The following is a 12,028-nucleotide window of genomic DNA, read 5'->3' on the forward strand; positions in this document are numbered from 1 at the left end:
ACCCTCGTATAAACTGGATATTAAGACACTTACGAAAGTGGGGCATATAAATTATACATTTATATTCATTAAATTAACAATGAGGCAAAATTTTGCACTAAATTTCAGGCTATATTTACAGACTAAATCAGTAAAATTATTGTTGATTTTAAAAATATGCCTTTATCAGATGATATCAAGCACTGATTTACCAGGGTGGTGACAAACCTGGAAAACTGGGAAAAGTTAGGGAATTTCAGAGGTCAAAAAAAAGTCTGAGAATTTTGCCTTGATAAGTATTTCTTTGTTGCAGTGTGATGCAATGAATCTGCGAGTCTTTTGCCTTTAAAGAAGTCATTGTGAAGCACTGCATGGGAACACAAAATCTAATCTCAAATTTATAATAATAATTGAAGGGCTCTGGTGTAAAACATGGTAACCAACATTTTGGTTATTTCTGAGTTCATTAAGAAAAAATCTTATTAGAAGCTATACTGTAGATAAATTGTTTTCGTGTTGTGTTTACCAATTTCAGAAGACTTCACAGAGTCCAATTCAAATTGTATGACATGGCAATTTCACTCAAAAATTGAAGGATGACACATTTTACTTTGTAACTCAAAAATGACCAAAATGTCACTTACCATGTTTTACACCTGAGCCCTTCAATTGTTGTTATATCCTTTGAGAGATTTTTCGACTTGCTTTACCAAATGAGTGAATATCCAGCACAACATCTTTTCATTATTTTTTTTAAATTTCGCACAGTGTACTAAAATGGATAGTTATTCTGGTTTGTTATTAACTTTTACATACCTTGTTCAAGAATAAGCTTAAAACTTGGTAAATTTTAGTCATAAATTTCATGCTGTTTAACATCTCACATAAAACTCTTATGTTTTTGGAATTTGGAAAACTGTGGAACCATTTATTATACGAATTAATTTTAAATGGTAGAATATGATAAAACTTAACCTGATTCCTGTATTTTACACTCAGTTTTTTCAATCTAAGGCAGTTTTTACGTCTGAATTTGAGTACAAACTAAGGAAACTTTATTTCTGGTATTAACAATAAAAATAACAAGTTTTCTTCTTTTTGTAACTTGAAATAAACTGTCCAACTTCCTGGGGAGGGGTTAGTTCCAGTTTTCTTCAACCTCCAGAAGGCCTATGACATGACATGGTGATTCCTTATAATGAAGCAGCTCCACTCGTGGGGAATTCGTGGCCACATGGTGTACTTCATCGAGAACTTCTTATGCCATCTTTATTTCTGCGTACATGTTGGGAACTCCTTTTCAGATCTACATCCATAAGAGAACGAGGCCTCCCGATGGCACAGTGGTAGCGTCTAGAGGCACATTGTTCCCCCTGTACATGGTCTCTTCTAAGGGAACGACCTTACAATCTTTTGTTGCTCACAGAATATCTCGTCAGGTCCAACTGACGATAAACTGTTTGGAGATGGTTTCACCTCATCTGGGAAATCTGTGTGCGTCTGCTTTTGTTGTCTGCTTTTGTCGTCAAACGTACATGCCATGTTGACCCTGACTTGTACATGAGGAGATCTTCCGTGCGCTTCATGAATGAGGTTCGATTTCTCAGCCTCATTTTTGATAAGAAATTGACCTGGCAACCTCACCTTCGCCAGCTAAACTTCTCTTGTCTAAGGGTTCTTAATCTTCTTCACGTTTTAAGTCATACATCTTTGAATGCTGACCGAACTATACTGCTCCGCCTGTACAGTTCCACTTATCAGGTTGAAGCTCGATTACGGATGTGTGTCTATATGTCCACCCATCCCACCCATCCGTCTCAGTTTTGAATTCTTGACACTGTTCATCATACTGGTATTCAGGTATGTACCAGTGCTTTCCGTACCAGTCCCGTCAAAAGTTAGTATGTGGAGGTATCTGAGCCATTGCTGTCTGTGCAAAGACAGTGGCTTATACTAAATTATTTCCTTCATCTTCGCATCTTCGCTCAATGCTCTTCCATCCATCTTATCATACTGTCTCCGACGAGAGAAGGCTGGCTTTGTACTGGCTACATCCTCGTGCCATTCATTGTCCGTGCAGACTAGATCCTGTCAGCACTTGGTGCCGACAGTGATCTGCCTGGCGTTTCTCCACTCATTTTGCCTCTCCCCACTTGGGAATTTCCTTTCCCCGTCATTAACATGTCTGACTGCTCTCCAAAAGGTGGAAACACTGATGGTCGTATACCAGCAGAGGTTTTTATAGTTTTGATATCAGTACTCCAATTTTAACATGTTTTATACGGATGGATCCAAGTCAGCCAAATCAGTTAGTTGTGACTTCATCCTAGACTCTCGGAAGTTCCAGTTACTCCTTACATCCTGCCTGTACCGTCTATATGGCAGAGCTGTACGCCATCCTCAAGGTACTGTACTTTGCTGACATCAATGGCCTGAAGAAAGTCCTTGTCTGCAGTGATTCGACCAGTGTGTTGCAGACTCTGGATACGCCGAATTCCCGGCATCCAGTAGTGCAGTGCATCTTTCGATGGTTCATGTCCTTATCTGCCAATGCTGATGTCCGCTTCTGTTGAGTCCCTAGCCACATGGGCGTAAAAGAAAACGAAGCTGCCGATGCTACCGCTAAGCCTGCTGATTAAGATGGCGACGTTCTCGTCCACCTTATTCCAACTAGGGATCTGCAGAAGGTTTTTCATTGTTCTGTTCTTGAAACATGGCAGGCAGAGTGGGATGAGATAAGGGGGAACAAGCTTCGAGCTATCAAGCCCATCATTGGTGTTTGGCATTCCTTGTCTCATCCCTCCCGCAGAGAAGAAAACATCTTGATGTGACTCCAACTAGGGCACAGCCGACTCACACATCGTCACTTGCTGCAAGGACTGGACACTCCATTGTGTCCTACTTGTAACGTTGTTTTAAATGTCCAGCACATTCTTCTTGAATGTACCGATTTTAATGACCTCAGACAGAGTTTTAAACTTCCCAACACTTTGTCATCTATCTTGGAAGACGATGACATTGTTTTACCCAATGTTTTTGGATTTTTGAAAAGACCAGGCCTCTTGCACTGTTTCTGAGGTAGGTTTTCAATATCCTTACCTTTTTAATGTGTTGTGTTTGTCCTATGCAGGTCCATTTACAACCTGTATTTTTAACCTTTTAAAGGGGCCTTTTAAACCACTCTTTTATTTTTTTTAAAATTTTGAGGTAAGGGCTTTAGACAATTGGATCCTTCCCCGCATAATTGAAGGGTGCAAAATGGCCTAATGTGCCGACACACCCAAAATTTCAGTTCAATCAATCAATCCAGGGACAGACCTGTTCGATCCACCCCTCCCAATACCCATGGCAATGGGTGAGATGGCTGTATGATGACTTCTTGATGGGAGGGGTGGTATGGGTAACGTTGTGCACCAATGGTGGGCTTAATAGCATGAAACATGTTTCCCTTTATCTCATCCCACTCTTCCTGCCAAGTGTAGAGAATGAGAGCAACGCTGGCTGGCAGAAGATGAACAAGAACATTGTCGTCTGCATCAGCAGACTTGTGGCAGCATCAGCTGCTTTGTTTCCCTTTATGCCAATGTGACTGAGGACCCAGCAGAAGCAGACCAGTACTGGCAGATAATACAATTCATACCTTGAAGCAGTATGAGTTTATTATTTCCATCTAAAAAAAAGAACGTGTTGTATTTAAATATGGAGAAAATGCAAAATATGTCTTGGAAAACTCTGGGAATAATTTTTCTGCTTGTCTGTAACCACTCTGTTTATGTCCTATCTGTAATAATTACTGTTTACAGAGGTTATTTTTTAATGCATAACATTCAGTTTTGACCATAAAAACTGAACATGCAACCTATGCATATTTTACATACAAATGTGGGCCTAAAATACAATGTCTTGCATTCTTCTTTTGACTGCTTTTCAAGTACAAAGAAGGGGCCTCCCCGATGGCGCAGTGGTAGGGTCGTAGTTGTTCGGATCCCACTTTAAACTGTGGGTTCAGCCCCGATTAGCCTTTCTGTGCATAAAGTGGACTTAAAACAATAATTCAATCAACCATTACAATGAAATAGAGAAGTTCTAATAACGGATGCAATTGTGCCATACTTCTAGATATTAGATCAGAGTAGTTACACTGTGAAAACAAGGGGAATACAGGATCTATTACTCGATGGCAAAATAGTTACATAAATTTATGCAAAAATTCAAAGGATCTAATTTATAGACCTATCATCGATCATTCACAAAATTACTAAATTACAAATTAACCTTATATATAATGCTGAGGAGCATTCTTTGGTATCTGTTCTCCCTTTATAAAATAATTACATGTTAATGAAAGTAATTAGGCATTCTAGAATTTCTTAATGTATTCAGAGAGTGCAATAGTTAATTTAAGCCCCTCATATCATGTGGAAATGTATGGTGTAGGTGTGAGCTGCATGGTGAATACACTACATGCACAGTGAGTACACTACATGCATGGTGAATACACTACATGCACGATGAATACACTACAGCAAGTGCACATTTGACTCAAGCAATCTATTCGAAGATAACAGTTGCAGCTAATCTTGTGAGTGCAGTGTTATTGAGGCTATTTAGAAGAGGTTAAGGAAATGTAGAATAGGAAGTCTGGTAAAAAAATACGCACGTCTAAAGGTGCATATTTGGTTTCCAAGTCTTGTATAAAAATGGATAAGTTAACTGTATTTCCATGTAGAGTGCAGTAGATACGAGGGGCGATCAGGTTGCTCTGACCCTAACATAGAAAGAGCGGCAATAGGGTATCAACTTTTTTTTTATTTTTCAACATACTCCCCTGCAACTCCAATGCACTTATCCCATCGGTGCTCCAACGCCTGGATACCTTGCAAAAAAAAATCTTCCGACTGGTCCTCCAACCATGAGTCCACAGCCCTTATCACCTCAGAATCATCAGAAAATTTTTGCCCACGAATGTCATTCTTCAAATGTTTGAACAAATGGAAATCACTGGGGTCCAAATCTGAGGAATAGGGTGGATGGGGCAACAATTCGAACTATGCATCTGCGATAGCGGCCCTCGCAATGCGTGAGGTGTGGACAGGAGCATTGTCCTGGTGAAGGAGCACACCACGGGTCAACATCCCACGCCTCTCTTTCTTGATGGAATCCCGTAATTTCTTGATTAGGTCACTGGAGTATGTGCCAGTGATGGTTTGGCCTCTTTGTAGATAGTCCACAAGAAGGACACCCTTGCAGTCCCAGTAATTGAGGCCATCACCTTCTTGACTGACGTTTGCACCTTGAACTTCTTCGTTGGTGGAGAATGTGGGTGTTTCCACTCCATGCTTTGCGATTTTGTTTCTGGGTCGAAGTGATGGACCCATGTTTCATCCATAGTTACAAATCGGGCAAGGAAATCGTCTATATCAGCACGAAAGTTGTCAAGAAGTTCTTGACTGATAAATACTCGGATGCGCTTCTAATCCGGGGTGAGGTTTCAAGGGACCCATCTTGCAGCATTTTTTTTCATTTGCAATTCCTGGGTAATTATGTTTTGCATAGTGCCATATGAGAGGCCACACATCTCAGCAACATGACGGATAGTGACTCGACGATCCTTCAGCACGATATGTGGACTTTGTGAATGTTTTCGGTCGTCATGACAGTTTTTGGTGCTCCACCTGCATGTTCATCCTCACAGGACTCTCTCCCACAATTAAACTCACGACACCATCTCTTCACCATACTGTATGAAGGAGCAGGGTCCCCTAGTGTATCCACCAAGTCCTCATGAATTTTGGATACCATCCACTTTTTCTTCACAAAATATTTGATCACCGCTCTCACCTCTGTTTTCTCCATTCTGGCACATTGACACAACTTCACTCAGTTAAACCCCTGTAAAAAGAAAACTGTATGTTACTCAGACTTGCAATTCAGAATGAAAGCATATAAAGGATCACTAAACAATAACAAAATAAAAAATCAATCGTAACGTCATTCCTTCTATGTTAGGGTCGGAGCAACCTGATCGCCCCTCGTAGATGTGTGTGTGCTCCCCAGGTGATGCTTCAAGACAGAGGATGCTTGTGCTTTCCATGGTGTTCTCAAGTTGTCAACCAGAGTGAAATATCTGTGTCACACACTGTGAGCAGAACTTATTAAAAATATTCACTGACACCTTACCCAACTTTTTGTTTGAGAGTAGTGGCTTACAAACTGTAAATCCCTATGTGCTGTATCATATGTTTTAAAATACATTTTTGAGTCTAAAGTTTACATCATTTTCGTTTTGTACTTTGCAGCTCAGGACAATGGATGTGTTGCATATGTTCTACGCACAGGATTCAATACGTCACAAGGAAAGCTTCTGAGAACCATTTTGTTTGGAGTTAAGAGAGTAACTGCAAATAATTTGGAGACTTTCTGCTTCATATTGTTCTTGCTTGTATTTGCTATTGCTGCTGCAAGTTATGTATGGATAAAAGGTAAAGTTTAATTTCAAGATTATATTACAATAAAATTGTATTTATTTTTAATTTATGAATGTGGTGTTTATCAATACTAGGATTTAATTAACGTGAAATTTTTACTGATTATCTGCGGATCCAATATAAATTTAACAAATGTTCCTTAAAGACTTTGAATGGACCATGTATCTCCTAAAGTGATCAGTTTTTGACATAGAAAATATATTTGAATGGCTTATTGCAGAAAGGGACCTGAGTCACTTTTGCACAATTCTGAGAAAAACAAGAAAAATCGTATAATATTGAGAGTGTAAGAAAGAAATGTGCTGTTGTTGGCTCAAATTTTTAGCATAATGAATAGTTAATTTTGCAACCCTCAATGTGCCCTCCTGCAGTATGCTGCTAGAGTTTTTCTTGTATGTACGCATTGCTTGCATTATAGAATTATTTTCTTGTAGTTTACGGTTATTACAAGCATAAGAAAACAGTTTTTCTTTGTGACGTTTCAGGAGAACACACGCTCCTTTCAGAGAAAGAAAGAAAACTGTTTTCTTATGCTTGTAATAACCGTAAACTACAAGAAAATAATGCTGCTAGAGACAGAGGAGATGAAAAAGTTGTGACTCCGATACCTCAAAAATGTGACTCAGGTCCCTTTCTGCAATAAGCCATTCATTTATAAAACCAGGGTGTATGAATTATAACTTTTTATTGAGAAAAATAGATTGGTGAAATTATCTGCACTGGAGAGTTACACCGACCGATAACAATTAACATTCCGATAACAATTAACTGATTAATGTGACCAGAATTACTAATCAGTATATTATAATTTTTTTTTTTTTTTTTGCATTATAAGTCTATTTTAATTTTTTCTTGTTTGTAGTGTTGTTAATATCAGAATTTCAAGCCATCCCATTGAGGAACTTTTCTCTGGTTTGCTTAAAATTTGAAATTGAAATTATTTTCCTATCACTGATATTTTATCCTTTTTATCCTGAAATATTCACCACCTCAAGTAAGAACATTTTATTTTCTAAATATTTCAATATTGAATTTTTCATATTAAGTAATTTTGTGTGGATCTTAATCTTTCTTTGAATTAGCATTTGCTAATTTTCTGCTGTAACAAATAATTTTTGTTTCTCGGTTGCAGTAATTTTTATAGAAATGTCATTAACAGAACCACACTTCAGTGCAATAAAATGTATTATTGTTCTTTTATTTCTTAGGTTCAGAAGATCCAAACCGTAACCGCTATAAACTATTTTTGGAGTGTGCTTTGATTCTAACATCTGTGGTTCCTCCAGAACTTCCTATTGAATTATCATTAGCGGTGAACACTTCACTTCTTTCATTATCCAAATTAGGTAAGTTTTTGTGTTTGTTTCCTTTGTGTGGGATAATCAGTTAATTTGCAAAAGGCACTATTTTCATTCGAATGAGTTCACATTTCATTTCCCTGTGTACTTTTTCTTCACAATCAATTTTGCCACCTATCTGGTGACTTCGTCAGGCATGTACTATTTTCATCATTAGCCAGATGTTTGTGGTGAAAATACAAGGTTGACAGTAAAAACTGTGAATTTGTCATGGTGAAATGGTATGTACCTCATCAAAGAATATCATTACTGTTGCCTCAAAGTATTTTCCTTGGAAGCTATGTTCTGATGGCAGCACCTACCAATCTTCAAAGGAGTTTTGAAAATAGTTTTGTGCAATTACCATCATCACTCCTAGAGTTTCCAGATATTTGAGGGGAAAATACTCATCCTTGTGCATGCAAATTATTTTTCAAAATTCCATTTTTAAAGGTCCAACAAATGTTTACCACAAAAAACACATTGAAAAATATTTGATTTCCAAAATGTTAAAAGAAATAAAAATATGAATTTTCTTAATTCCTTTAAGTGTGGAATTTTCGGAACAAGTCATTGCTGAAAAACTGATTTTTTAATTCAGTTTCACTCTTCCTTCTGCTTCATTTTCCAATTCAGATTCACTGTCATTGCAATTGAAACTCGGGCTTCCCAAAAGTGTAGTGGAAACGTCATCCTTGGAATCAAGGGGTGTCGGATTCGATACCCAGTGGAGGCACGTTGCACAATGGTTCATATCCCACCTTAAACAAAGTCCAGTTTCGATTAGCTTATATGCTCATAAAGTGGACTTGTGCAACTCAATGGTCACATCATATAAGCTTTGTTTTTGAGCCATATTTTGGTTTTCTATTATGCACGATCTACACTGCACAACAGCAGACAACTTTCCTTACATCTAACTTATATTATCTTTCTTCTTTTTTTTCATCTTCTTCCTCTTCTGCTACTGTTTTTGTTTTTACTACAGCTAGCATAATATCACCTGACGTGATTGCTTTGTTCTCATGTCTGAGTGGATATATGTGCCAATCGTATTATATATTGTGGATATATACACCTGCAATCGAATCTATTCGAAGCAGATGCAAAACGTATATGTATACCTATCACACTTATATACATCATCCACACTTAGGGGTTAAATACAGTGTTAGGTACTAGGAGGAAGGAACCTTCTTTTCAACAACTTCATTTGAATTAACCAATTATGAGAGGAAATACGTTTATACACTCAAACGTACTTAGTACTATACAGCAAGACAGGTGATAAAGGGGGTTCTCTAATTAGACCAGTGGCATGGCCATCAGATTTAGTAGAATGCATTGTTGGGTGAAGCAAGACTGTAATGTGATGTTCTTTATATGGGTCATAATTTCCAACTGCTCGTACCTGTATCAGAATTGCAAGTGGATATACATTATGTTCAGCATGCAGATTCTCTTGAAGCATATAAGATCCAATATGTATTTGAGATCAGTACACAATTTTAAATTTTGCAGCTAATATGATGCTGTGGAAACCAGCCTCTGCATCTAAGATTGAAACTTGCCCCCCCCCCCCTTTTTTTTAAAGAAAAAGTTCTGGCTTTATTGAGAGAACTAGTCTTTGTTGACCCATGTTAACAGATTTGTCGTCTTGCACCTGGATGTAAGAGTTCTTGTGCAAAAATTAGCTAGGACTTTTTGGCACATCCTATTATTCCTTCTTTACATTATGCAGTGTAGAATTATAAAATTCATAAAATATGTAATTATTTTTTTTTTCAGCTGTTTTCTGTACTGAGCCATTCAGAATTCCATTTGCTGGTAAAGTGGAAATATGTTGTTTTGATAAGACAGGGACATTAACAAGTGATAACCTTGTGGTGGAAGGCATAGTGGGCTTGAAGTAAGTAGTAGTCTTTTTTTCACCTCATTTGCTTCAGATTATGCATTGTATAGAATGAAATTGATAGTGCTTCGTAATTTTGCAGGTCTGTTAAGTTGAAATTTCACAAACTGTATATTTTGTTGTGAAATTGATTTTGAACTGTTGCATGAAAGATAATGTGGATCTAGTGAAAGAAACCATTTGGAAATGCATTAACTTCTATACATTTCAAAAGAAAATATGTGCTACCTTTTTATATTTGTCTTTGTCTTCGATAACATGTAAAAGCATAAAAGAGAAATGCTTCAAAGAAATGTTTATTTTCAGGAACCAGAGTAAGATAGTTTCTTTATCAGAAGCCCCACTTGAGAGTGTTCAAGTCTTGGCCACCTGTCACGCTTTAGCACAATTAGAAGATGGCTTAGTTGGTGATCCACTTGAGAAAGCTACTCTCACAGCAGTGGACTGGAATCTTACCAAAGGTACAGTTTCAGTAAAGAAATACACATTCTCTCTCTCTCTCTCTCTCTCTCTCTCTCTTTTTCCCTCCCCTCCCCCTTCTTCATTTCGTTCAGTGTGTGCTCACATATGAGCCTTGATGTCAATCATGCCCTCCTGCTCTGAATATGTAAAACATATCGGTACAAAAAATGGTGGTTGAAGTTAACCCATTCATATTGCATAATTTATTTCTGAGAAAGACTTTGACATTTTCAAAATTCAGTTGTTAAAAATAGTAACAATAAATATATTGCTTTGTCATTCCAGTATGTCATACCTTAATATGAATAGAAATTCTTTGCATGCACTTTATATTTTAACACTTTTACATTTTGCAAAAAAATTATGCAAATTAATTATGCAAAACATGTTTGAGTAGATGAAAATGCCTACGCCATTACTCTACCGTTATAAGTGAGAGAATAAGTCAACTTTGCTTTTAAGTGCCACATGTATAAAACTATTGTGTATTCAGTAAAATTATTTAGTGCAAAGAATGTAACCATTTCTTCCCTGTTTTCAGGTGATGCTGTTATACCCAAGAAAGGTAAAGCTCCAGGCATGAAAATATTTCACAGGCATCACTTCTCGTCAGCTTTGAAAAGGATGTCAGTTCTTGCTGGCTATACTTTGCCTGGGAGTACAGATACCACATATGTAGCAACAGTCAAAGGTGCTCCAGAGACTCTAAAATCTATGGTGAGCCATCAAAAACTATGTTGAACAAATACAATTTTAAGGAGTTGTATTTTCTGTGAACTGATATTTTTTTCAACTTGTAGAAAATACTTCTTTTTTGTGTTGATGATAATGTTTTAAATATCTAGTTTTCTAATTTTCATTGCAAATTACAAACATTCCTGGAACATTGATTAATTGTATGGTGAAATGTTACAATGAAAAAAACTTCTTTAAAAAAAAAAGAACAAACTTTAAAATCATTTCAGGTAGTCGATGAATAATAGGATGAAAATTTTTGTTTTTTATAAACAAAGTTTCAAAATCATATTTGAGATTTTATACATTATTATACCAAAATACTATTTTATATACTGAATTTGAGTCTAAAATTTAAGTTCGCCTGTGTATTGAATTTTTGTATTTTTGTTTATTATATTTTTCTTTTTATGTTTGTGAGGATGTCTTGATGTTTTATTTATCACAAATATATGAGGGGTTCAGAGCACAAGTGGTGTAACTTCACTTAAGATAGTTTTGATAAAGGTACATTTAGATAACTTTGTATTATGTTTAGATGTTGGAGCCCAAAATAGTGGTGCCTCTGTGAGCAAGAATTTGAAACTTAGCAGGTACTTACTTCTAGCAGTGAAATGTTCATAGTTCATGGTTCTAAGTTGTACATGAAAAGTGGAGTTACGCCACTTGTGCTCTGAACCCCTCATTTATGGATGTATCTTATGAGGAGTCAGGGTTAAGAGAAATCTGGAGATAATAGAAAATCAAGGTACATTTTTTTATGTTTGTTTCTTAATTTCCCCTCGCAGTTCTCTACGGTCCCAAGTAACTACGACCCTGTGTATCTGGAAATGTCTCGACGGGGAGCCCGTGTCCTAGCTCTGGGATGGAAGGAACTTGGCCGCTTAACTCCACAGCAGGCAAGAGATTTGAACAGAGACCAGCTGGAGTGCGACCTGAAGTTTGCCGGATTTGTTGTAATTTCTTGTCCTTTGAAGACTGATTCCAAAAGTGTTATTAAAGAAATACTTACTGCATCACATCAGGTGAGTTTTCCATATTAAAATCTTTGCAAATGGTCTGTGTAGTAGCGTTCATTGTATTATTAATTTTAATAATAATTGTTGGTAACATTC

General features: G+C 37.0%; 1 protein-coding gene across 1 annotated transcript in view; it reads left to right on the top strand.

The window, feature by feature from the left end:
- Positions 1-2,357: 2,357 nt before the first annotated feature.
- LOC145985745 (endoplasmic reticulum transmembrane helix translocase) overlaps positions 2,358-12,028 on the top strand; it is a 34,234-nt gene continuing 24,563 nt past the window's right edge. The window contains exons 1-7 of the mRNA XM_083119814.1: positions 2,358-2,445; positions 6,279-6,461; positions 7,676-7,813; positions 9,593-9,713; positions 10,023-10,177; positions 10,720-10,895; positions 11,702-11,938. Coding sequence (XP_082975940.1) covers positions 2,358-2,445; positions 6,279-6,461; positions 7,676-7,813; positions 9,593-9,713; positions 10,023-10,177; positions 10,720-10,895; positions 11,702-11,938 — 1,098 coding nt within the window. The remainder of the gene's footprint in view (positions 2,446-6,278; positions 6,462-7,675; positions 7,814-9,592; positions 9,714-10,022; positions 10,178-10,719; positions 10,896-11,701; positions 11,939-12,028) is intronic.

Source organism: Lepisma saccharinum, chromosome 1 (assembly GCF_977018435.1).
Source record: "Lepisma saccharinum chromosome 1, izLepSacc3.1, whole genome shotgun sequence".
NCBI classification, from domain to species: Eukaryota; Metazoa; Arthropoda; class Insecta; order Zygentoma; family Lepismatidae; genus Lepisma; species Lepisma saccharinum.